This window comes from Siphateles boraxobius, unplaced genomic scaffold (genome assembly GCF_051911475.1).
Source record: "Siphateles boraxobius isolate OS27281-9 unplaced genomic scaffold, OSU_SipBor_1 66, whole genome shotgun sequence".
NCBI classification, from domain to species: domain Eukaryota; kingdom Metazoa; phylum Chordata; class Actinopteri; order Cypriniformes; family Leuciscidae; genus Siphateles; species Siphateles boraxobius.
In genome coordinates, this window is record NW_027509193.1 from 7,855,492 (window position 1) to 7,883,128 (window position 27,637).

At 36.6% G+C, this 27,637-nt stretch overlaps 1 protein-coding gene across 1 annotated transcript in view; it reads left to right on the top strand.

The window, feature by feature from the left end:
* Positions 1–27,637, top strand: part of smurf2 (SMAD specific E3 ubiquitin protein ligase 2) — a 57,754-nt gene that overhangs the window by 21,941 nt on the left and 8,176 nt on the right. Inside the window, exons 2-11 of the mRNA XM_077211956.1 lie at positions 2,215–2,253; positions 3,696–3,804; positions 11,594–11,727; positions 13,397–13,462; positions 15,960–16,044; positions 16,237–16,320; positions 18,555–18,757; positions 21,107–21,191; positions 23,573–23,731; positions 23,858–23,902. Of these exons, the coding sequence (XP_077068071.1) occupies positions 2,215–2,253; positions 3,696–3,804; positions 11,594–11,727; positions 13,397–13,462; positions 15,960–16,044; positions 16,237–16,320; positions 18,555–18,757; positions 21,107–21,191; positions 23,573–23,731; positions 23,858–23,902 (1,009 nt within the window). The remainder of the gene's footprint in view (positions 1–2,214; positions 2,254–3,695; positions 3,805–11,593; positions 11,728–13,396; positions 13,463–15,959; positions 16,045–16,236; positions 16,321–18,554; positions 18,758–21,106; positions 21,192–23,572; positions 23,732–23,857; positions 23,903–27,637) is intronic.

Below are 27,637 nucleotides of genomic sequence, written 5' to 3' on the forward strand. Positions count from 1 at the left end.
TATTGGATTCAATCTTTTTGTCATCTGGTTTTCTTTCTATTATGGCAGGTTTGGTCATTTTGGCAATATTAAATAAAATAAAAAAATATTCCGTACAATTTAAATGTTTATCACAAAATCACAAAAAAATGGCTAAACAAAATTGGGTAAGTAGTTACTCTATAGGAGTAAAGTCAGTAAGATTTATTCCTTAGCAAAAGAAAATCCTCTCCTGGTCAAAATGAACCAAACACAACACGACTGCTGAAAACTAAGCTTTGCCATCACAGGAATAAATTAGAAAACAATAATATTGTGAAATGTTTGGGGGAAAAAACCCTGCATGCCGAGGTTGGGAAAAAATACATATGCATTATTTTATATATCCATGTATATGTATTTTTTCTCATATGCATTTTTTACTTGTATTTTTGTGTCTGCGTCTGCGTGTATGTATAATAGCCGTAGTCGTGCCGCAGACAGAATCAATAGCAGTCTCAGTATGGGTGTTTCCAAGTCTGTTTGGATTTGCTAAGTAAAGTCTGCGACTCACCTGCACATGAACATTTTCTCTGCCCTTTAACCTCCTCCACACATTCCAGTTATTCTTACCGTCTCAGCTTTCTTACATCTGGTGGGGTGAACTGCTGTAGTTTTACTTTGAATACCTCGAATGTATTCCTCCTGCCCTCTAGTCGCCCTTCATTCCTGTCTTCACGGTTTCTCCGAGGACAGTCTGTCCTCCCTTTTTAGCTTTTCGTCTCTCCATCAAATATCTGTCTGCCCTCATTTACTTTTTTTTTTCTTTGAATAACATACACTCAGTCCTCTGTCTCTCTTTCATTTCTTACAAGTGGTAGACTGTATTTATTGTCTGGTGTTTTTTATTTATTTATTGTGATTGCATATGTACAGATATTTATTCGCCGGTGCTCATTTTTTCCCATTTTTTACGTTTAGATTACATTTTTCTGCCATCTAACACTCACTTGGTTAATCTTTAAAAACACTAATAATTAAATAACACTGTGAATGTAATTTAGCATATCTCTAAAAATGTTATACTGCACAATATAACGTTAAAATGCCTGAATTCACTTTTAGCATTTAAATTGATTGATTTCTGTTCGTAATATTTTATTTTCGAATTATTTAGACAAAATAGCAAATCATTTTAATTACTTGCTCCTTCAGACCACGGTAATTGTCTCCAAATGCTCCTTTGGATTGTGTCTGAGCCTTTTACAACCCAATAATCAGTATTTTGAAAGGTTTCTCTGTCGCAAATGGTACATTTCTCGCCCTTAGACCCATTTTGATTGTAAATGCTCTTCAGCTTTGTTATTATGTGTAAGTGTTTTTTTTAACCTCTTGACATTCTCACAGTTGTCAAAGGAAGAATAAAGATCTCCCTGCAGTTGCCTGTGGTATCATATAGGAAGCTTTATAATTATTCCAAAAGCATTGTGAGCCAAAGTTGATCGTAAAGACCATTGCCACAAATGTTCTCTACGACTTAGAACTTAGCTTGCAATGCTTTTGGGAAACGAAGCCCAGGCCAGTTTGAAGTCAGTCGAACTTTTTTTATTTAATTTTTAAGAGTTAAGCTGAATGTAGGCCAGCAGTGGGATGTGGATCAGAGGGCTTTTTTTTCATCTCTAATACATTGTGAGCTTGATCTGGGAGTGCTGAGCTCCGTAAGAGCCGCGCTATGGATTTAAACATTTTCTCGGCGGTTTTAACATGCTGAGATCATAAAAATACAGAACTCGTAAATTAAAAACATGTCTATGTATCACTGTCCTGTCAGCTGTTACGAGACCTAAATCCCATCAGTTTTGCCCAAAAATTGTTTTATTCGTCATTTTGTAGGACGGATACATTTATTAGATAAGCAAAAATCACATAGGATATTACTTTAATGCTTGTTTTCAGAGATTATATCTTGAATTAGTTTTATTGTGCTTCTCCCACTGGCAAATTGTCACGTTTTAAGTATAAAAAAAAGAAAGAAATACATATTGTGAAAACAATTCTTTGTTTTACTTAGTAATTAAAAGAAATATTGTTTTAAGAATTTTTTTTATTTTTACTGGAAATCACAATTAGCTGATTAAAAATATTTTTGCAGTCTGACTCAAAGAAAATTAAAACATAGATCACCTTTGTGATGTTTCACAAATATCTATTTCAAAACGTTTTAATAATGATGTTTTTTCCCTCTTTTTTCTGCAGTTTTGTGCGCAAAGAACCTTGTGAAGAAAGACTTCTTCCGTAAGTATCCAGCCTTCATAAATACTGAGAACGAGCGTGTGTGTGAACAACTGCGAGAGCGCTATATGCCTGTCACCGTGTGTCAAGCACTGTGTTTTAGCAGGGGCTCATCTGTTAAAAGTGTGGAGAGAGAGATAAGTGCTCTTCCCCCATGAGACGGCAGAAATGTGGGTCAGTTTGGCGAGACAAAGCAACCGCTGGTTGACACATGTATACTCACCACAGATTCTCTCTACCCCGACAAACACAAACAACCAAGCCCACATCTGAAACTCTCATCAGATATCAAAGAGAGAGAGAGAGGCGATGTTGGGGGGTCGGAAGAGAGTCATGTACCAGGCGAGTCTGAGGAAAAAGATGAGAAAGTAAGGAGCAGAAATGTGATGTTGGCAGAGTTTTAGCAGAGACCGTATGTAAAATGAAGACTGGTCTCTTCTCTCTGTAAACCTTCATGCATATCTTCCCCTTCCTTCTTCATAATTCATAAAGCCACACAGATCTGATTTCTGTTGATTCAGGTAGCCAAAATAGCATAATTTAAAAATATAATGAATAACGAAAGAGAGAGAGAGAGAGAGAGAGAGAGAGGGAGAGGGAGAGAATACTTTAGGGGAAAGTATGTGTTGGGAATATGGATATACTGATATAATTCTGGCTAATAATCTACTAATAATTAAGCTAAAAAATTGTTGTGATGTGTAAGTGTCACAATATTATTTTGTGAATTATGAAATATAGATATATAGATTATTTTGAAATAACCAATATGGCCAATGTTTTAAAATTTCATTTAAATACTAAATCTAATTTAAACAGCATCAATGCTAAAGTGCCAATCTAGAGTACCATGTGTGTTCAATCCAATCCAATTATTTTTATGAATGCAAATATTAAATGACCACCAGTGTCGGCTGTAATGCAGGGAAAGTACTTTTTTGGAAGTAACCCTCACAAATAATGTTAATTTAATTGCTCTCGTAAAAAAAAAATCTAACTATCCTTAAAAACCATAAAATGTAGCATTATTATTACATAATTGGTTATAAAGGTAATAAGTTATATACATCGCAATGAGTACGCCTTCAGACCCATTTATTAAAAAGAAAATCGGAAATATCAAAAATGAAAACTGAAATATGATTTAAAAATGAACAATATTCTAAAGTATTTTAGCTGTAACATGATGAAATGTGAAAAAATTATGTAACCTTTCTGAATGCACTGTAAATGGTATATAATATTGTGTGAGAATAACACAATTTAACACATTACTTGACAGTCTCCATTTCTAGTCTTAGTGCGTCTGTAGGATTTGGAGCTTTAGTATTTTGGATTTTGCTCCAACATTTACTGGTTTCACAAATACATTTCAAACTATATTAGGAACTTGTATCCAATGCAGTCTTCAATTCCAGCTCAGATGTTGTTTCTGTGTTTTGCAGGGCTGCCCGACCCCTTCGCTAAGGTGGTGGTGGACGGTTCAGGACAGTGCCACTCGACAGATACAGTGAGGAACACTCTGGACCCCAAATGGAACCAACACTATGACCTGTAAGAGCTCTTCCTGATCTGATCGCATTCAATGGCTTTCTCTGTCACACACACACACACACACACACACACACACACACACACACACACACACACACACACACACACACACACACACACACACACACACACACACACACACACCCATTATCACACCTTGATTTCCTTTAAACTTCATACCAGCTCAGTTTAAAAGAAATATAAACTTGAGACAATAATGTTTAGAAACCAGAATCCAGAGGAAGACGACTCTGAAGCAGACTGATTTCGAAGCACATGACCACTGTCCAGTAGTTTGAGTCTTACAGATTTGGCTTTTAGTGCTGTCAGACTGTCATTAGACGCCTCGAGTGGTTTAATTTCGGTAATTTTTCTGTGTGAGTCACCACATAGAAACTGTGCATGTTTTTGACATCTCATTTAAGTGTGCTTATGGATTATGGCTCACCGTGTTAAAAACATTTGGATTGAAAAGGAAACAAAAATGCATAATACAGAATATTTCTTCCCATCATGTTGTTCCATATTTGTATGATTTTTTTTATTCTTATGTGGAACAAAAAAGGGGATATTTGGGTGGATGCCTGAGCTGCTGTTTTCCATTCAAAAAAAGAGGATGCTAAGGAAAAAAACACACAATAAAAGTTGTTCTGAAGTCTTCTGAAGCTGTTGGTTAGATTGCTATGAGACACAAACCAAACTTAATTCCCTATGCACTGAAAATCTTCCCCTTGACTGTAGCTCTTTAATCTCTTTTGCGCTTCTGCATAATATGAAATCAGTCAGGTGACACTCAGTAACCAATAGCGCTCTACATTACTCAAGTCAAACCTTGTGTGACATGTCTCTGCACAGTATATTTCAATTTACGCTGAACTAGGAATGAGATCTGGGCAAAATCACAAACAAGCATTGGGTCTCATTTACTAATTATTTCATGGATTATTGGTATTTATTCGCACTGGAGAACTTCTCAGGAGAAATTCACAACACGTTCATATGCACATGAATTTGTTCTTAACCTCATTCTAACGTTAATGAATCCAACCCCGCCCACATCCAGGTGTGACGTCAGAAGCCACGCCCGTGTCCAATACGTAACCTTGTGACTACCCCGTTCCGCCCCTGAATCCTGATTTGTATGTAGGTTTCCGACTATAAGGGGAGTGTTTAAGGCGAAAGGGTAGATTTTAGGCATAAGGGTAGATTTTAGGCATAAGGGTAGGTTTTAGGTGGGTTTCAGTGTGTAGGTTACAAATGTACCTATTTGTTGTATGGACAACAGTGGTTTAAATTTTTTTCCAAATATTGTCTTTCATCTCCGTTCAAAATATTGTGTTCAACAAAAGAAAGAAAATCATTAAAGTCAGGAATGACATGAGGTTGTGTAAATAATGGCAAAATTTTTATTTTGTGTTGACCTAACACATTAACATGCACTTGAAAGTAACCCCAGGGGTTTTTCTTGAACCAGTGGTGTACGATTTCTTCCAATCTCTTAATCAATGTAGCCCATCAGTAAAGCTCCCAGCATCCTTCAGGCTTTGAGGATTTAGGTCACCTCCTCTGGAGTCGACGGCTCTATCTGAGGAGATCACAGTGCGGATTTCCATGGGAGTTTGGGCATGGGTGGAAAAATCCCATATCCATTAGTTATAATACCGTATACTTCTAGCTCTATTTACATTTTTACAGAGGTTTTATTAACAACTACAAGTATCAACTGGAATAAAAAAGAAACTTTCCCTCCACACAGGCCTGCCACTATTCTCACAGACCAAGAGCTGAATTTAAGAGAGGATGGATAGCATAAGAGGGCGAGATGCAATAAAGGTTGACCAAAAAAACCAGCTGATTTCCAATACTTGTCCCCTTCGCATGTCAAACCGACAGCCGGCAGCTAGAGAAAGCACACGTCTTCGTTTGTTTGGTTGCTAGGGCAATGGTAGACTAACCCTCACCCCCCAGGACGGCTTTCGAGTTAGCCAAATATGTCGCGTCTGTCAGCGGAAAACAGGCCGCCGTTTCCACAGCCCTCCCTGCAACCTGGAATAATGGGTGGGGAAGAGAAAACCATGGAGATGTTGCTTAAATCCTCCATCCTAAATACTTAAAGTACACTGGGATTTCTGTTCGCAATCAGGGTTTTAGCAAGTACTTTTGAACTCAAGTTTATTTGTTAGTGATACTGTGATGTGCATTTATGTACCATAATGCTCATCACAAGGGTTCAATTGTCTCGTTGTTGGCAGTGAAATATAGCCATTGTTGAAAGGTTATCAAGCTATTTAGTAGTTTTGTTATTCTTGTTGAATGTCAAGACCAGCAGAATTTCAAAATCATTTAGACTGACAGGACTGAAAACCTCCAAAGGCTGCATGTTGCACAGAAAGATAACTGCTAATGTGCATAATGAACAATAGTACAGAGTCAGTCAAGCGGGAGAAAAACTGTCTGATAACCGAAAACAATACTAACAGAGATTAACATTTACATTATGCATTTAGCAGATGCTTTTATCCCAAGCGACTTACAACAGAGCAACATAAGCAATATGACTAAAACATTAACCTAGATGTGAGGAAACTGATGTGCTTGATATTGAGGTCAGAAACACTTTTTAGAGATATTCTGGTCTGTTGAAACTACCTTACAATTTTAGACACATGAAATCAAGGTTTTCTTTTATTTTATTTTATTAATACGAAGATTAAATGTGTGTAAACTTAGCACATATGTTTTCAATTCAATTTAAAATGAATATACACTGACCAAAATTATTAACGCAACACTTTTGTGTTTGCCCCCATTATTCATGAGCTGAACAAGATCTGAGACTTTTTCTATGTACACAAAAGGCCTATTTTTCTCAAATATTGTTCACAAATCTGTCTAAGTCTGTGTTAGTGAGCACTAAGGCTGGACACAATAAAAGGCCACTCTAAAACGCCGGGTGTCCGGGGGGTATCTGATGTGACCACCATTTGCCTCATGCAGTGCAACAAATCTCCTTCGCATAAAGTTTATTAGGTTGTTGATTGTGGCCTGTGAAATGTTGTCCACTCCTCTTCAATGGCTGTGCGAAGTTGCTGGATATTGGCAGGACCTGGAACACGCTGTCGTACACGCCGATCCAGAGCATCCCAAACATGCTCAATGGGTTACATGTCCGGTGAGTATGCTGACCATGCAAGAACTGTACAGATCCTTGCAACATGGGGCCGTGCATTATTATGCTGCAACATGAGGTGATGGTCGTGGATGAATGGCACAACAATGGGCCTCTCGTCACGGTATCTCTGTGCATTAAAAATGCCATCAATAAAATGCACCTGTGTTCGTTGTCCATAACATACGCCTACCCATACCATAACCCCACCGCCGCCATGGGCCACTTGATCCACAACGTTGACATCAGCAAACCACTCACCCACACGACGCCATACACGCTGTCTGCCATCTGCCCAGTACGGTAAAGACTAACTTTTTTTACTTGGAGTGCTGTAGAACATTTTAGGAGCTTTAGGGGCACAGCTTAAATCAGCTTGCAATGCAATTATTCAAATTTCCCCCAAAATAACTGTAATACTGACAAATTCTTTAATAATAAATAGACTTAACATACAGATATATCAATGTGCAGTTTTATTTTAAGTTCACAGGGCTCCAGACTAACATTTGAGGGCAGCAGCACCATTTTTTTCTACAAAAAATATCTGGTAACACTGGGGCTGACAATAAAGCACTAAGCTTAATTTAGGGTGTAGATGAAATTAACTTTAATTATTATCATTCATAGTGTCTTAATATTAATTAAAAAGCAAAACGAGTGAAAATAGCCAGTAAGCATCCTACTGTTTACAATGGTAATTTAACTTATTTTTTATTTTTAAATAAGTGTTTAAATAAGAGTTTTCCTACATTTTAAATTTTTTAGTTTTAGGACAATCTTTGAAGGATGAACAAAATAATGTGTTGGTCATCACATTAAAAATCAAATGTATATATGATATAATAGTTTTGAAGTGCTGGAAAAAGATGTATAGTACTTAGTGGTAAGCGTTTGACTATTTCTGCTACAAGACCATAGTTATGCTTAGAGTTACTACTTGAGCCTAAATCCATGGTGAATTTTGCTGATTTGTGGACTAAAAGCCTTCTATAAGTGTTTCTCCTGGTTTCCACGTCAGCGCTGTTTGATCTGATATCTATGGTTTATAACAGAGAACTCGGAATGTTTCTCACTGGATTTCGCAGCGAAGATGTTATTAATTCTAAGGCGAGTCCAATGGATTTCTTCACTGGATCTCCAGAGTCTGAATCTCCTAGCAACAGTGTCGCGTGATCGAGATCAGCCCGCGACTGGCAAGTTCGCAAGACTGGCAATACTGTCTATTATTGGTCCGAACTAATAAACGGTCCGTGAAGCATAAATGAGTAGCGCGTTTTAGTTCCGCTTTCATTTTGTTTGCATTCGCTGCTCAGCAACGTTGTGGTCGCGCCAGCGCGCCCTAAATAAATATTTGGTCTCACCGATAGGAAAAATGGTCGCAGTCTGGGGCCCTGTTACACGTGGTCTGCAGTTGTGAGGCCGGTTGTATGTACTGCCACATTCTCTGAAACGCCTTTGGACACGGCTTATGGTAGAGAAATGAACATTCAATTCACGGGCAACAGCTCTGGTGGACATTCCTGCAGTCAGCATGCCAATTGCATGCTCCCTCAAAACTTCTGTGGCGTTCTTCTGTGACATCTGTAGCATTGTGCTGTGTGTATTAAAACTGCACATTTTATTGTGTCCAGCCTAAGGCACACCTGTGCAATAATCATGCTGTCTAATCAGCATCTTGATATGCCACACCTGTGAGGTGGATGGATTATCTCAGCAAAGGAGGCTGCGTTTACACTTGGCATTAACATGCGACCTGTATCCGGATGTTGTCCACATACACATTGAAAAGACAAGTGTAAACGCACTTCTGATCGGAATGTTATCCGATCAGCGTGTCCAGGTTCGGAGGTAGTCGAGGACGCATTGTGATCGGATCTCAGTGTAATGTAAACGCAATCCAGCCCTCGTGTCTGCATTCACAGGTGGACGTAATTTAAATCCCCGCCCAGTCTCCCCGCGTGGCTGTCAGAAAATAATGGCAAGACGCAGTTTAGACAAGAAATGAAACTTATTTGAACCTTACAATAAACGTCAATCTTTAAAACAGTTTATTTAGACTTACATGATACTATGTGTGTCATTTTTTATTTTAATTTTGCAACATTATCTGAACGAGGCGATCGCCTGTACAGTCAGTCATGATCTTAATGAAGAGCTGCACGCTGCTTTGCCAGAGGAATAATCGGAATCGGAATATTTTTTTTATGTTTAAATGTTGAATGTTTTTATTGTTTCAGCATGTTTATCAATCTCCCATTTCTGTCAATATAGTCATTCCACGCTATAAGCTTAAAACCAGATGATCGATGTGACTTTAACATGATCAACCCAGTTATTTTTGTATGATCAACTCTGGAAGTATTCCTTCGTTCAAAAAAATTAATTTGATCTAATTACTGGAGATTGAAAGTAAAGTGCGTGAGTGAAAGCAATTGGGACATTGTTTAATTTGTATCATCTTTACTCTTAATCTGGTGTCGTGCTACAGACCTAATTTATGCAGGAAACAGGAATCCGATCGGTTATCCAGATACAGAGGCTACTTAATGTGAACAAATATAAACGCACAATGTCCTGATTGTCTAATGATCTGATCTGCTTGATCGGATCACGGTGATCGCATGTTAATGCCAAGTGTAAACGCAGCCGGAGAAGTGCTCACTAACACAGATTTAGACCGATTTGTGAACAATATTTGAGAGAAATAGGCCTTTTGTGCACTGAAAAAGTCTTAGATCTTTGAGTTCAGCTCATGAAAAATGATGGCAAAAACAAAAGTGTTGCGTTTATAATTATGTTCAGTGTATTTTCATTATATCGCTTTACATATTTTTGTCATTGACTCATTTACAGAGTTACAGTTGTTGGTATTTCCTTCAGAAACAATCACTCGGGTTTAATGAACGGTTATCAGAGAAACTTAAAATGCACAAAACTATAATTATCTGTTATTAAGTGTTGACAGCATTTGGTTTCAGATTTATTGTCTTGACTTTTTCTTTGTTCTGTCTGCTCTTGGACTGGTTGGGTAACTACAAGCTCTTGTCTGGTATAAGTCAAACTTGGCATTAAGACTCTCCTACATATTTTAAACAAATAAGGGCTGTTATGAGCTAAGACTTCAGAGCTGGTGTTTGGCTTGGTAAACGGTTGATAAACTTTCTCCAGATCAGAGAGAAGTACATCGATTGTTTGGGTTTGGTTGGGCTTAATTTGGTCAGGACATCCACTGAGTCACTGGCGTTCTGTCTTCTTGTTTCTTTCATCCCTACCCCTTTTTCTGCCCTTTCTCTCTACTCCTCTATCGCTTCGATTGGTTTTCAGTCCAAACAAGATCTTTTGCCCAGGGATTCTGTCCCATATTGGCAGGCCTACATTCAAACTTTCAAATGAACATTCAAACTTTGCTTGGACGTTTTTTGACAGGCTTGCTCCTTTTCATGTCCAGTTCTTGAGGTGTTTCTTTTCCCCGACTTTAAGGGAATCATTTGTTTTGTCTAACGCCATGCCAAAACCTTCAGACAAACCAGCTGAGTTTTTATGTAGCACTTGATGAAAGACAGACAGTGGTAAGAGAACTGCATTGGATTGCTTGAAGTTCTTGAACTTCTTGGTTCGTCTTGCTGAAATTAGGAGAAGATTTGGGGAGTTTTTCCCCTTTGAATCCTGTTTAAAAGAACCAAACCGAGACGCCTTCAAGTGGACCAAGACGTCAATAGAGTGAAAAAGAACCCAGTTCTTTTTTGTTTTTCTGTTTCTTTCTCTTTATTTTTATAATGATGTTTATCTACTTCCTCTTTGTGACCTTCTTTCTTTTCGTAATCTTATTCCTCCTCTCCTTCTTGCTCTTCTTCATTGTTTTCATCTACCTTGTCTTCCTCTTTGTCATCTTGCTCTTCATCATCGTCTTCTTCCTATTCTTCATGGTATTTTCTTCCTTGACATCTTCATCTTCTACCTCTTTCTTTTCTTTCTTTTCATCTACTTCCTCTTTGTCATCTTGCACTTCTTTGTTATCTTCCTCTTCTACTTCTTCACCGTCTTCCTCCTCTTTTTCTTCTTCCTCCTCTTCTGCTACTTCCTTTTTGTTGTCTTATTCTTCTTCTACCTTTGTCATTTTAATCTACTTTGACGTCCCCTTTGTCATATTCTTTTTCTCTTTCCACATCTTCGTCGTCTTCCTCTTATTTATCATCTTCCTCTGTCATTCTCCTCCTCCCCTTTTCCTCTTCCTCTTCACATACTTTGTTTTCTTCTGTCATCTTCTTCATTGTCTTCTTCCTCTTCTTTATCATCTTCTCTTCCTCTTTCTTCTTTGTCAATTTCAACTACTTTCTCTATCTGTTTGTCATCATTTTGCTCTTCTTTTTTCATTCTCTTCATCACCTTCTCTACTCTTCTTCATAGCTTTTATCTACTGTCTATTGTCTTCTTCAATCTTTCCTTTCCATGCCATCTTCTTTGCTATCTACATAAAACTAAAATAAGCAGCTGATCTTCTCTTCTGAGCCACTGCATGTAATCATGTTTCGCTATGTACGTTTCAAGCAAACTGCACCATGGACTGTCTAGACTGAGAAGTCTGATTTAAAGTGACATCTCTTGTTCTTTCTCAAGGTATATCGGGAAGTCGGACTCCATCACCATCAGCGTGTGGAACCATAAGAAGATCCATAAGAAACAGGGAGCAGGATTCCTGGGATGTGTACGACTCCTCTCCAACTCCATTAACCGACTCAAGGACACAGGCTGTAAGTGTGTGTGTTTTTGTGTGTATGTTTGGATTAGAAGCAGTCTCAGAGTGTGTGTAAAATTAGCTTAGAAAACATGGCTCAGGCCAAATTCAAGTGTACTTGTGTGTGTATAATTGGCTTAGAGAGGTTGTAAGTATGTGCTACAATGGCTGTGTGTGTTAAGCGTGCAACCTTTAAATATAAAACGCAACAGCAACGTTTTTAAACACAAGAATATATATACCTTACTTTGGCTGGAGACCACTGTCAATCTCAGGTAAATGACGTCCTGTTATTTGTGTATCACTTTCTTATCGGCTACACACGAACTGGTGTCAGGATGTTTAGGGTACAAGGGCCTCTGTCACAGTCTGTCTGGCTGTGTTCCAGCTCCACTGTTGTGTTTAAAAGCAGGCTTTCCCTACAAACCCTCCAGCATGACCACTGTCCTGGATAAGCACAGGAAACCCACAGCCGCTCCCACAGCTGGAAGTGATTCAGTTCACCATTTCCTGTTGCACCCCTCTGTCTCTCTGCCATCATTCTTTCTCTGTCTTTTTTCATTATCTCTCTCTCTTTCTCCCATTCAGTCTATCACAAATAATTATGGTCTTTAATAAGAAAAAATGTTTGGTCTCTCTCTCTGCCAAAATTACCTTTTTAAAAAACATTAAGATAAATTCACAAAATAAAAAAAATTCCTCTTCATTTTCGTCTACTTCCTCTTCATATACGTGTGTGTGTGTGTGTGTGTGTGTGTGTGTGTGTGTGTGTGTGTGTGTGTGTGTGTGTGTGTGTGTGTGTGTGTGTGAGAGAGATGTGAGCACAAAATTGCAGTATGTCTATATCTGTTTCAGCTAATATTCTTGTTGTTGTTGTTGTTGTTGTTAGTTTTTTTTACTATCTTTACTGTATTGGAATATTGGAATTGGGTAATGTTAATTATTTTAAAAATTATGATGAAATTGTAAAAATGTACCAGTGACTGCTATATTGATAGCTGATAAATAATTTATTACAATAATGTACATGATGCATATATTGACGACAACTGCATTATTTTTTAATACAAGAAAATTACAATACTTTAATTATTTTAACTAGTCTGGTCAGCTAATTATTTTTATAAATATTTTTTTGTTGCACCTTTATTTTAGTTACTGTTATTATATCTATATCAGCACATCCCTAGTCTTTAGTAAAAGTAATATTTTCGCAGGTACTTGACCATATGAAGGGGTTTAAATGTGAGATGAGTGTTTTGGGATTGGTGAACACTCATCCAGCCCTGTTTAGTCTAGCTCTGAGTGTGCATCCTGATCTGACTGTGTATGTGTGTGTGTCTATGTGAGAGTGAGAACAGATAGTGGCCTCTCTAATATCTGCAGGCTACTTGTTATTCCTGTCTCCCTCTTTCCGGCAATGACAGAGAGCCCCAGCGTGTTTCTGGAAGCGTCTCACTCCTATCGGCACATCTACAGTCTGAGAGGAATAAAGCAGCCTCTGTTTGTGTACGCACACACACACATTGATACAGAGCGCTGCAGTATATGTGACCTCACACATGAAATATGGAGCATTTTAGGCGTCTTTTAAGTCTCAGATGTCTCACCGAATGGGTCTTCGGTTTCTCACATGAACGTTTTCTTTATCCTGACACTAATTTTCCTCTTTCCTTTATTTACAGATCAGCGTTTGGACCTAAACAAATTGGGGCCCAATGACAGCGATACCGTGAGGGGACAGATAGTAGGTGAGTCACAAGCTTTGCTCGTTCGCGAGAAGGACCTGTCAGGAATTTGGATAGCTCCTCTATTTTCATCTCTTTTCCACATCTGCCATTTATCCCATGAGTCACACCAGCGCTAGAGCTTCAAAGTTTTTCATTAATGATAGTTAAATCCACACATTTACCTTCGACGCCCTAAAAATGTCCCTCGATTTTGGGAGCATAGGAGGAAAAAAACAGCCCTCATTCTGCCTGATTTATTGGTTTCTCTTTGATATTCCATTGCGATTTTCTTTCATGCGCTCGACGAGCCGCATTGTTCCTTCATCAATAAACAGTTTTGTGGTTTGGTTATGTATTTGCGCACTGGGTTGCACGTCCCATGGCCACACCACAGGTTTTACAAGCAGCCATTCATCAGAAGATGAATGCTTTCCCATGCCTGAGAGTTTCAAACAACACTCTTATATTCCGTTTGTTTCTTCCTGTCACATCAGTTTTTTGCGTCACGTGTGTTATGATGAGTCACAGTTGCTGGTTGATCATTAATGAAAGCAAGTAGTTATTATTAACTCGAAGTTACCCTAAGGAAACCTTTATTCTAAACCTTTATTCTATAAACATTTATTCTATATTCTTTTTTTATTCTATAGAATATTAGAATATTAGAATATTCTATATTCTATTTATTCTATTATTTATTCTATATTCTTATAAACACTTTGAACAAACCCCTTACCCTAAATATGTATCTCCTCACACACCATTTGTATACAAATATGTCAGCTATATTTGTTATTTTTTTATATATATTTTTGTTATTTTGTACAAATTTTGTAAAAATAAATATTTTGGATCAATTTTTTAGAATTACTTTTTTTTTTATTGATGAATTTCGAAAAACACTCTTTATCGGTGACAATATTGCAGGTTTTTCTTTGTTTTTGTTTTTTAGATGGATAATTCATTAAAAAAATTCTGTATCCGACAATATGGGTTAGTTTTCTTTAATTGATCTTTTTTATATACGATCTATATCGCTTTCGTTGTCTGCGAACATTTTTTTTATTAAAGCTACACTGTGTGATTTTTACCCCCATCTAGCGGTGAAAAGATATATGACCATCCAGTGAATATTAGTTTCTGTTCCTCTCAATTCCGATTTCGTTTTAACTCCTACGGTGGCCAATGTAGTCCAAGATTAACATGGCTTCCAGTTCAACCTCGTCCATGAGTGTTCCTTCAAGTGATGAGGTTATTTTAGAAAACTATTATATTTTGCAGTAATTTAATTTGTCAGGTAACTCATAGGTTATGACATCTATGTAAAATGAATAATAGTTTTATGTTTTCGTTATTTTTTTACCATTTCATTGCTAACATCAGTTATCAGGTTCCCAGACGAATGCAAGCTAATATTAGTAAAGTAACTTTTATCAGTGCTATCGTTATTCTGTATGTTGTACGACATCACTAGTGTAAGGCAAAGTGTACATTGTAGGCTATATCATTTTCTCCGTGAGCAGAGATCAGTTGATGTGACGGAGGTGCAAGCAATCCCCCTCTTGACATTCGACACGCTGCCATCGAGTGTTAAAAAGCGAAAGGCGAAGCTTGAATTAACGGGTATGTCCCTCTTTGGCTAATGTACTTTCAAGATGGAGGGGCAACATGGTGACCGACATTAGAACCCCTTACCCGTATGTATTTTCAATGGCATATTATACACTCACGAGAATACTTTATTACTTGAACGAAGTAAATATACATTAATGAGCACATATATTTTTGAAAGAACTAAGTGTTTTTAATCGGAAAAAACTAAAAAAGTTACACAGTGTAGCTTTAATTTTTTGAAAATGTATGATAAATTTCAAAAACATGATCTATATCGTATTTTCCAATATTATAGTTTTTTTTATTAGGATACATTTTAATATACATATTTTTAAATGACAATGAATTACTAGGTATTATTAGAAGCAAATCCATTTTTTATGTATTATTTTTATTATTTTATAGCTAAAACCATATACTTGTTTTCTATGCCAAGATCTAATAAATTTAATTATCGTTTAACCCTGATTATTTAACTCGTTATTGTCTAATTTAACTGATGTTTTTGTGTGAAGGAACTTGCAGCACACTTATTGCAGAAACAATTGCGCAAAGTTTCTGTAAAGCTCATGCATGCATTCATGCATTTTCTGTAAAGCTAATTTGAAACTATGTGTATTCATTGTGAAAAGCACTATACAAATAAATGTGAAGTGAATTGAAAAAAAAAGTGCTCAAGGTCACTATAGTGATTTTCTTTTGTGAGGATAAAAGCTACAACCTGTCAGTTGCCAGTTCAGACTTGTAACAACTATGCCTCAACACCCCAAAATGGCAAAATATCCATGCCACGCATGTCTTACACTCATCTTGACATGGCTTTCCTATAGTCTCAGTCAATCCATGACACAGACACACCTTTCACAGATGGGACCCATCTAACAGCTTGTGTTTGTGTCAACAGTTAGTCTTCAGTCCAGGGACAGGATAGGCACAGGAGGACCAGTCGTCGACTGCAGCCGTCTGTTTGACAATGACCTGCCTGATGGGTACGTGAAATAACTCTTAAGAAACTTCCAAATGAGCGCTTAGATATAAAACAATGTTTTATCTTTAGGGGATACTGAACAGCCACTGTTTTTATCCGACCCCTGTGTTTGTTCCTGCGCCATGTGTGTGTCTGTCTGTCTCTCTGTCTGTTTGTTCATCTGTATGAATGTCTCTTTGTGTTCTGTCTGCAGCTGGGAGGAGAGGAGAACTGCATCTGGCCGGATCCAGTATCTCAATCATATCACACGCAGCACCCAATGGGAGAGACCTACCAGGTGGGGTCAGGTTTACTTTGTTGTAGTCCCAGTTTACTTTTATTTTATTTATTTATTTTTACTTTATTTTTATTTAATTGTAATTATTTTGTTTTAATATATTTTATTTACTTCTGTTTTTATTTCTACTTATTTTGTATTGTAACATTTTTATTTTTACTTTATTTTTAAGTATTAATTTATTATTATTTCATTAACTTTATTTTTTATTTGATCTTTAATTTTATTTTCATGTATCTCTTTTTTTTTATTTTATTATGTTTCTTTTTTTAATTTTAATGTTTTTATTATTATTATTATATTTATTTGTTTTAAAAAAAAAATCTAGTTTTTTAGAGACGTGAATGGTTTGCAGACTGAAGTAAAGACTTGTAGGATCAAGGCATTTTGGCTTACCCAAATGAATGTCCAGGTTTTTGGGTTTGAGCTGGTTTTGTAGGTTAGGAGAATGGTAATTTTGTGTGTGTACGCGTGTGCCACACAAAAGGAAAATGTGCGTCGGCCACATCGGTCTCCTTTGCCATCTCAGACACTGACCCAAATTTATCCAGAGTACAGCTGAAAGATATATAAAGCCATGTCAGGGAGCATCCACACTTCATGAATTTTTAAGGAAACACTCAACCATAAAGACCAAGAAACATTCCAGGCAACATTCCAAGACGAAGATCTAGAAAAAACGCTGGTCTGGTCTGCGTTTCTCAAAAGTTTTGGTCTCTACAATCTACTTAGGCTTATAATTCTTTTGGGAAACGCAGCCCAGGTCAGCAAGGACAGTGTAAATTTCCAACAACAATGAATATACCTCAAATAATAGAAGGTTTATACCAAAAACAGGGCCTTAAGTAACTATAGTTGAAAAACACCCATGTACTCTTTTGTTTCTACTGTACAGCCGTTGTTTTTCTAGTCTTTCCTCTAAACGTTACTGTAGGGATTTGGTTCAATTCAGCCACAAACACGTTAGTTAGGTTATGTGTCGACATTGGCCGACTAGTCCTAGTGTGCAGCACGCATTACAATTCACAGCCACGGAAGCTCTCGAAACATAATTTTCGCACTAACGTTGCCTCCAAAGGCAGTTTTGAACCTCTGAAGTGTTGAAACTGAGTGGAACAGAGGGAATATTGAGCACACATGAAAGTCGAGCACAGGCTGTGTTTATGCGCCACATGATTCAGCACTTCGTCTTCGTTCTGTGAGCTTGTGTTGCCAGCCGCTTCACGGTCTAGCTGCTGTTGCACTTAGATGTTCCCACTCTACAATAACAGCACTTACGGTCGACCTGGGCAGCTGGAGAAGGACAGACATTTCACTCACTTGTTTGGAGAGGTTGCAGGTCTGCGACTTAATCAAGTACGCCGTTCTGCTTGCTAGTGTTTTTGTCTTCATTATTCATTTAGTATTCAAAGCAACTGTACATTTTAGACCATAGAGATTTGAATTTAATACCAAAGGGCACACTATTGTGTGCTTGGGTTTCCAAAACGAATGCCTGATTGTACCCCAGAAGAGCCAACAAGTCTTTCATGATCCTTTTTCTAGTTTTGTTAGAGATGCAAATGCTTACATCCTCAAATAAAGATTTGTAGGAGCAAGGCATTTTGGCTTGCCCAATTCTCTGTCCAGGTCATTGGGTTTGAGGTGATTTTTATGGATTGGACAGCGTTGTCCAGTCTAAGACTAGCCTAAAATGGCTTACTAGTCTTAGTTTGGACCAGTAAGTTAGAATGGATGGTTTTAAAGGGAATTTGGATGTTTTTTAGCTGGTTATGCTGGTAGACGAGCTGGCCACCCAAATAAATCACTAACTCGGGCCAGGTTTGGAGGTCATTTTTAACCAGTTAAGACCAGCAAACCAACTTAGGCTGCTTTGACCATTTAAAAAAAAAATGTAAAGCTGGAAAAGTCAAAACCAGATGGAAAGGGCCATAGGAAATGATGCTGAGACTTTATTTCACTTTGTACTTTCTGAAGAAACTCAGTTTGAAAAAACTGTTTTCAAAAAATTAAGATGTTTCGTCGTTTTTATATCTGTTATGATGTTTTGCATAAGTAAGCACAAAAATGTTTGTAATCTTCTGTTCTTCTGAATTTCAGTTACATTGTACTTTCACACGTTTAGCACACACTTTCATTCAAAGCGACTCAGCATTCTAAGTATATGTGAATTTAAACCATTTTAATGTAGTCTGTTGTCTCAAGCTTTCTCATTTCTTCTTTCACACACACAGGCCTGCGTCCGAGTACTCGAGTCCTGGCCGGCCTCTCAGCTGCCTCGTGGATGAGAACACGCCCATCATGACGCCCAACGGGGCAGCGGGCGTACCTGCGGATGACCCGCGGGTGCAGGAGCGGAGGGTTCGCTCTCAGAGACACAGAAACTACATGAGCAGAACTCACCTACACACACCGCCCGACCTGCCTGAGGGATACGGTACGCACACATCAGTTCTTCCATTAATACTGGCCAGCTTGCAAAGGTCAAAAATACACCCTGAAGCATACATTTCACACACACACGCATGCACATGCGATGGAAATTTGTGCTGCAGCAGGAGTAATTAAAACGTCTCTAGAGCTGTAGAAAGGGAACTTGTCTGAAATATGTCAGACGTGCCGTCAGCACCAGCTGCAGGGTCAGACGGGTGACCTGGAAATCCCTCTATGTCTGTGTGCGTGTGTGTAAGTCCGTGGAGAGATACAGAGGGCAGAGGTTATAGACACAGGTTAAATAGAGCTCTGTGTGCTCTCCTCTGCTCAAGTAGATAAATGTGGGTCTGTAGACATGGGATACAGGTCAAGTACAAGGAACAGGGACTTAAACCATCATTTAAAGACTTTGAGATAAATCGATATTGATATTTATAATCAATTTAAAAATCCACAAAATCACTAATAAACTTAAAGTAATTTCCTATATTTAGCCAACTCAAAAGTCTTTCGATAAACCGCTAATTTAAAAGTGTGGTTGAACTTGAAAAGAGCTATATTACTATTGTGTAGTAGAATAATTATTGTATTATTATTATTATTTTAAGAAATATCATACAACCAAGATGTTTATTCATCTATTTTCATTTATACAGTCTTTACACATCATCCCGTCATTACACTCATCCCAATTATCCATTCTTTAAATAAAAATGCAATGTTTCGATGTAAAATAATTTTTTTAAAGATTTTTTAAATTGGTCCCGTTTTCTTAATTCGTTTCATTATACAACATTTTTGATAATACATTTATATTAAATCCCAAAACGCAGAATCCAGAAAAAGAAAAAAATAGAAAACAAAGAAAAACATATAATGGAATTATAACGGTAGCTTATTCTATGGCAGGTTTTGTTTACATTCTTAAGGTCTAACAAACACACGGTATGCATTTCCTTCTCCATTAATGTTGTGAAATTAATATCATGATTTGGGAAAAATATAATTGCACTATTTTTGGCCATATTGCTCAGCCCTACTTCAGGGAGTTATTGAAGTTGATTTTTCTGATAGAGCATTAAACTTGCATTCTCATTAAAAAAATGTAAATGTTCATGTTCATGATGTCCTCCTTTAACTCCAGCATGTGAGTTTACTTAAGTGTCACCGGCCCACCGGTGGGCCCATAGCCATTACATATTTAAAACAGTAATATCCTATACTAAACCTAAATAAATATCATTTGAAAGCTTATAATCTCTAGTTTCCATATTACAGAGGAGCCGTAATTTATCAATTTGCAACAAGAATATTTTCATACTCCAGACCTTTATTTTGAAATAGCAATGAACATGAAAAATCATGAAAGCAGTTTTTCATGCCAAGAGTTCAAAAGATAACATCCATTACATTTTTTTTTTAGAAAAAAAGGTCTGAAAATGTTTCAAATATAAAGAAAAAAAAATAGATTCACCATTTGTGATGTTTCAGCGAGCTATAACGCACATACGTGTTCTTGTTATGTGTTTATTAGAGGTTGAATTCATATCAAAATCTGCCAAACTTCCCATACTACTTCTGAATAGGATGTCTACTTCATAAATTGTATGAAAATGGTGGAAATATGGAATATATGGAAATGGAGGCGGCCTTATGTGGGCAGTAATGGAGTCTGGTTGTCACCAAGTGAAAAAGTTTGATACTGCGCCCAAACAAAAATGTTACTAAAGCAAATTTTTGGCTTTGATTTTCTTGCAGTTTTAGAGTCCAACGTGTTTTGAAAATATATATTTTATATAAAATATGAATAATTACATTTTTACATTGTACATTTTCATAAATTCAAACTTCTATCACTTTTTTTCTGTTTCACTTTCTTAATTTATGTCACTTCTACAAAAATCTGCCAAATGTCTTCTTTAAAACAAGACCAATCTTATTAATCTATATTCCAAAGCACTCTTGAATTATAACCATTTAAGTTCGGAATGTGCATTTTCATGTCTATTCAAAAAAGGACACTTAAAGGGTTAAGAGAAACAAGTCTTATTTGGAAGGTTAATGCGATCTCTGTGGTTTTGCAATCAATATATCAAGTTAACATAAATTAAAAATGAATCTGCTTGTTTATATTTAGCCATTATTTTCCCTTAAAGTTCATTTGTTTGTGTGAAACAAACATAGTTTACAGTCATGGACCAGATAAGCATACGGTAAATCAAACTGAAAGTGAAAGAATGAAAGTATCACTACTGTACACACATGAACACAAAAACAATGATAGTATTCAACCCTCTTGTCATTTTTTTCACATTGTAAGTGACGAATGGTGCCCCCTGGTGTTTGTTCACAGAGCAACGGACAACGCAGCAGGGCCAGGTCTACTTCCTGCACACACAGACGGGCGTCAGCACATGGCACGACCCCAGAGTGCCCAGGTACCTCGTTATCCTTTGTGTCTTTTACATGTTTAATATTAGTACAATTATTTAACTTATCTTAATTAACAAATATTTTATACTGAATTTGGTTGGAAACTCGCGCCTCTAACCAGTCATTCTTTGTAACATGCAAAACATGTTGTTTAGTGTGATATTTGACCAATGAGATATTACTGTGTGTGAACATTATTCTTCAAAATGCCTCGAAGCTCAATGCTTTTGACGGTTGCAACTGGTTTGGGCAGAAACTGAGAAGACATGAACTTGAGGGGACCGTTGAGTCATTTATCTGAGAGCTGAACATCATTGAAAAAATTAAATGTGGAATGCATTTCCTTCTCCATTAATGGTGTGAAGTTAATATCATGATAAATATCAATTTTGAATGATTGACAATGGGTTGACACTGAGCGTTGCACATTTGTTGCTCTGTTGGTTTGATGATGTTTGGTAGGAGCCCGAAATCAACATCTCTGAAGTTTATTTTTTTATCTTTTTTTTTAATCAGTTTTCGTCTCGTTCTTTTTTACTTTCTCTCTTTTCGAACCTTGTTTTGTCTGTCTTCTTGCTTTGTTCTTTTCTTTCTCTCGCTGTTTTAGTTTAACGTCAGACTAAGGAGCATGTTAAAATATATTTAGTGTTTTAGCACTGTTTAGGTGATGGCATTTTTAACTTTTTAATTTTGATTAATTAATTCATTTTAAATCATGAACAAATTTCACTTCCATCAAATCATGATCATGACGATATAGTTTTTTTCACTCAATACATTTTGTAACGATTTTTGTTAAAAAATATAATTAATTATTATGCGAGTATTTATATATATATATATATATATATATATATATATATATATATATATATATAATCTTTATTATTTTATTTTCAAGAATTTTTTTATACTCTAAGATGTCTTTAAAAAAAGTTTGGGATAAGGGTAAAATAATATACAATATGTCCATAAAAGGCATTTGAAAAGTATAAATAAATAAAATAAATGGTCAAATGTTTCTTAGACAAGTTGAAATGATGAAAATATTTGTAATAAAATCAACACATGGAACATAACATTTCCATTTTGGGGAATCCTCTAGCTAAAGAAGTAGATATGAAGTCCTTCTGACATTTTTCTTTTAAATTATGTTTAGGTTCAGTAATTTCACTTTAATGGCAGTGAAAAGGTTATTAATCAGTTATTGAAACGGCTTATTTTCAAAAATATCACTTTAATCAATTCAAGACATAGTAAACAGTTGCACTACTAATCACTATGGCCACATCTGTATCCTATTCAGGTCCAAGTGCTCACAGGGTTCGAATGTGACCCAGGGTAATGACACAAAATGAATCAGAATCAGAATGAGCTTTATATGTATGCGCAAACACACAATGAATTTGTTGTGGTTTTTACAGAAGCTTTTGTGCAAACAGGTTGTGTCCGGGGTGAGAGGGGTCTGTGATGATGTTACCTGCCGGTTTCTTCACTCTGGTATTGTACGAGTCCTGAAGGTTGGGCAGATGTACACCAATTATCTTTTCAGCTGTCCTAACAGTCCATTGCAGTCTTATTTCTGATTTGCTGACGGACCCAAACCAGACAGTTATAGAAGTGCAAAGAACCGACTATGTTCTTATCTCCTTGTGAGGATCTAGAAATGACGACACACTTTATTGGATAACAAATAGAAGACTTTATGCAATAACTACAACATATACACTACGCTCAAAATGAAATAAAAATATATAATAACCCATATACAGTATTAAATATAAAATTATGTATCAAAAATAAATAATAAATAAATAACTTTTAAAAAAGTGTACTGTTAAATAAGTGGCATGAAGTCAGTAAACATTAAACTGATAATAGTCCAATCTAAACAATCCATTGTCATAAAACGTAAATTTCTTGTATAAACTTCTAAACATCTTTAGTTAATCTCTTGAAACAGGATAAAAACGTACAGCTCGACAATTGAAAGCTGGCTCACACGCATTCATTTTGAAATCATATGATTCGCTTTGTGTCTTCTGATTGGTTCCATGAACTTAGAGGCTTTTGCTGGTAAAGGGAAGTGGCGTTTAGAGGTTTCTACCAACAAACCGGTATTTCTGAATGGGCAGAGGCTGGGATTTAGCGGATTTGAAGCGAAATTATTTGATGATCGTATGAGAGCATTTGCACAATATCATTTAGCGGCTTTTGCATCTGAAGTCTTCAAATATACTACAGATATTATCTTGCACTATGTGCATTTTTTAAGGTAATGTCCAATTGTGAACTGGTTCTCTACATATATCATAACAATTTCTAATCTCACCAGGGACAAAACCAATGCTAGAGCTGATAAACAGTTCTCCGTCTCTCTCCGCAGGGATCTCAGTAATGTAAATTGTGAGGAGTTGGGTCCACTGCCTCCAGGCTGGGAGATAAGGAACACCGCCACAGGACGGGTGTACTTTGTGGACCACAACAACCGAACCACACAATTCACGGACCCGCGTCTCTCCGCTAACCTGCACCTCGTCCTAAAGTGAGTCACTCTCAACTTCATCAGAAAGAACCAGACACTATTCAACCTAGAAACTACTAGAGACATGAAAGACATAGTCGTATTGCTGAAGTCTCATCTCGTTGTGTCTCACGTTTACTCCAACAGTCCCAGTCCGAATGGCTCCCGTGGGGCTGTTGAGGCTCAGAGCAGGTAAGAAATGAATCCGATTCTCTTCAGTTGGAGCAGTTTTATCGATCTGCATGCTCGTGACAGTGCATGTGTAGTTGTGTGTCGCGTGAGCCAGAGGAATGCATTAATGGGGAGAGATTGAGTTTCCCTTTTCCTGTCCTGACAGATCAAAGGACGTGTCCCACATTCCGTCTTCCCACTTCATGTTGTTCTTGCAGTAACAAGAATATTCTTTGGGGTACGGCTTGCATGAATGGCATCACACAAGTCAGGGAATATCAGTTGACGTAGGATCCTGCAAATGAATCATTGCACCTGGATAGTATCTTCAAGGCAATGTGAATGTTTGGATTGACGTTAATCAATATGGTTTTTTCAAAGGTCATTGCCAACATTTTGCAGCATTTATTCAAAATGTGCCTAAAAATATTTGAAAACACAAATTCACACTTTAATCACCCAATGATATGAAATAAAGATAAGCAAGGTAAAACTGTAAAAGAAAGTTTAAAACAAGAAATAAAGTCACATAGGGAAATAGAAAGTCAAAGTTGTGAGATGATTATGGCTCATAATAATTTAGCATAATCTTTTTTTTAACTTTTTTTTTAATGTAAGCAGTGAAGAAAATTTGATTTAGATAAGGTAAATATTTTATATTATATACTATATAATATATTATAATATTATATTGAAAAAATTGTCTCATGCAGAAAGCCGTGTTTAGTAAGTTGTTGTTTTAATATTAGATATTGGCCTTTTTACAAGATCAAATGGAGTAACCCCTAAGAATACTACATAATATTCATGACTCAAAAATCCAAGTTTTTAGTCGACATTTTTCACATGATTTTTTTTTATGAAACAATAGACTGTCCACCGTTCAGAGAAAGTCCGAAATGTACTTAGCGCCAACCGTCCATTTTACCAAAATCTAAACTCTAAATGTGACCCTAGATGACAAAACCAGTCACATGGGTCATTTTTTTGAAATTGAGATTTATACATCACATGAAAGCTGAATAAATAAGCTTGTTAGGATAGGACAATGTTTGGCAGAGATACAACTATTTGAACATCTGGAATCTGAGGGTGCAAAAAAATCAAAACATTTAAAGCCTTAAAAGTTGTCTATTTATGTTCGCGATTGTGCTGCATTCACTCACAAAAATAAATGTTTTATACATTTACAGTAGGAAATTTACAAAATATCTTCATGGAACATGACCTTTACTTAATATCCTAATGATTTTTGGCATAAAAGAAAAATTGATAATTTTGACCCATACAATGTATTGTTGGCTATTCCCACAAATATACCCGTGCTACTTAAGACTGGTTTTGTGATCCAGGGTCACAAATGTGCTATGAATGTAATGCAGATAATAGAGCAACAAATAGTAAAAGTGTGCAATATAACACAGCTTTGAATGATTATGCACTAAACCTTTACCTAGATTTTGATTTAATATATTGTATCGCTATGTTTGCCATAAAGAGATACCAGACAGATCATTTGCATTTAGACATCATCCCTCAAGCAAACTAACTGCCAAAGCGAGTCAGTGTAAACGTTCCTGGCGCTGCATTTGTCTCACTTTTGGAAAAGGCATCAGATAGATTAGGTGGATATCTGTCGAAACATCTGCCTTATATCAGCACAGAAATTCTCACCTCTGTCATCTGGCAAAACTCTTCTATATGTGTGCTTTCCTCTCAGCATTGATGGCTTCATGATCTCACGATCAAGTGCTTGATGGGAGCTTCGGGCGGGTGGCTGATTGTCATGGCTGTGCGTGTGTGCATGCATGAGCTGCGTTTGTTTTTTGATGGATACACCCTCATGATCCACATTCAGCATTTCAAGGGTCATTAATGGATCACAGTCAGGGAAAAAAGTTTTTTTGTTGTTTTTTGCTTGAATCCGTTCAGTTATTCGAGAATATTATTTACAGATACTAATGAATAAATCTCGTATTTAATGTAGATGGTTTCAACTTTTTAATTTTTTTTGTTCTTAATGTCAAAAAAGTGATTATAAGATATTTAATGGGAAAATGATTGTAATGATTATCAGAGATTATAATGACAAAACAGGCTGTAATTCTTGTAAATAGGATTCGGCACGAGTAATTTGGCATAATCTTTTATTATATTGTTCATTATTTTAAATAATCCAAGCAGTGAAGCCAATTTGATTTGGTAGATAGTTGTTGAAATATTAATGTAAAAAGTTTAAAAATATTTAACCACCAAATCAAAGTCAGTGTCCATTGCTGGAAATCATGTGTTTTTTCTTATTTATTTATTTTTTAAATATGATTGATGAGATATTTTCACTTTTCCACCAGGTCAAATGGAGTAACCCTAAGAAATGTATTACATTCATGGCTAAAAAATATATATTTTGGGGAAAAAAGAAAGAAAAAAATACAATTCCGCTTCAAATATATGCTTTTTTAAAATTTATTTATTTTTATTAATGATTAACATTGGACAAAAAAGTAAATTCAAGGTCTATTGAAAATACTTCTTACTTGTTTTCTGTATAGTCACTCCACTATTTTTTATTAAAAAATGTTATGAAAATGGCAACAACATGATTAAGAACTCTAGATTATAAGATTAAGGGTGTGTTCACGCTTGTAGTTTGGTTCGTTTGGTCCGGACCCAAAAAAAAGCTATCTAGTCCTGGTCCACTTAGTGTTCACATTGGCATTTTTAACACCAAATCTAAAGATACCGAAAGGCACAGGGATACGTTCACAACCTGATTCGACTTTTCTGATGTATATTTCGCAACGGAACTTACCAAACATCCAAAACATTGCTGTGTGCGGGTTTAAATGAGCTCGTTGTTTGTGCGTAGCCTACGGTATTTTGACCAGCTGAGAACTTGTGACGAGTTTATAAAAGGAGTCAAAACAGCGACACGAATCCCTCCGTCACACACACAAACGATCTGCTGTAAGGAGACACGGTTCTGATCATCGACCCAACTAAGATGGACAACATGATGAGAAAAACAGATATGCTTGAACATTCTTTCCTTTTTAGGGTGGCATCTTGTGACATCACGCCCTGTTTTTGGTTCACTTACTTTTATTTGGTCCGTGTGGCGCTCATATCTCATTCAAACTGAGACCCATCTTTTCAGCGGTCTTGGCCCGCTTGTTTGGTGCGCACCAGGTTTCAGATGACAGCGTTCCCACTTATTCAAATGAACTGCACTATCAGAGTAATTGCACCAGTTAGTTTTAATCCAACCAAACATGCCAAGTGTGAACGCACCCTAAGATTCTAAGAACTTGTTTTGAACTAGATTTTTCTCCTTTATATCATCTTAGACATCCTTATTTGTCATTGACCCATGAATTCTTGTTGCTTGAATATTATAATGAACATCAGGCTGTTTTTACAAAGTAGCAATAAGATATAATCTTGGCTGTTTACACATTGATTCAGAATCAAACTGATTTTAGATCAGTATAGTGCTGTAAATGCATCAAGAAACTGTAAAACTGCAGGCACAGAGAAGTTAGTTTCTGCGTGTCAAGAAAAAAAGAATGGGAGGAAGGGAATATTTGAAGAATGTGGGGTCACGTGCAGACGGAGAACAAGCGTAAGGATCATGGTGTCACATGGATAAATGAGTCTGAGAGTGTCTGTGAAGTGCGTACGGAGTGATATGTGAAGTGTGCATGCGTTACATATTAAAGAATGTGTTGTTTATGGATGAATGCATGCACACATCAC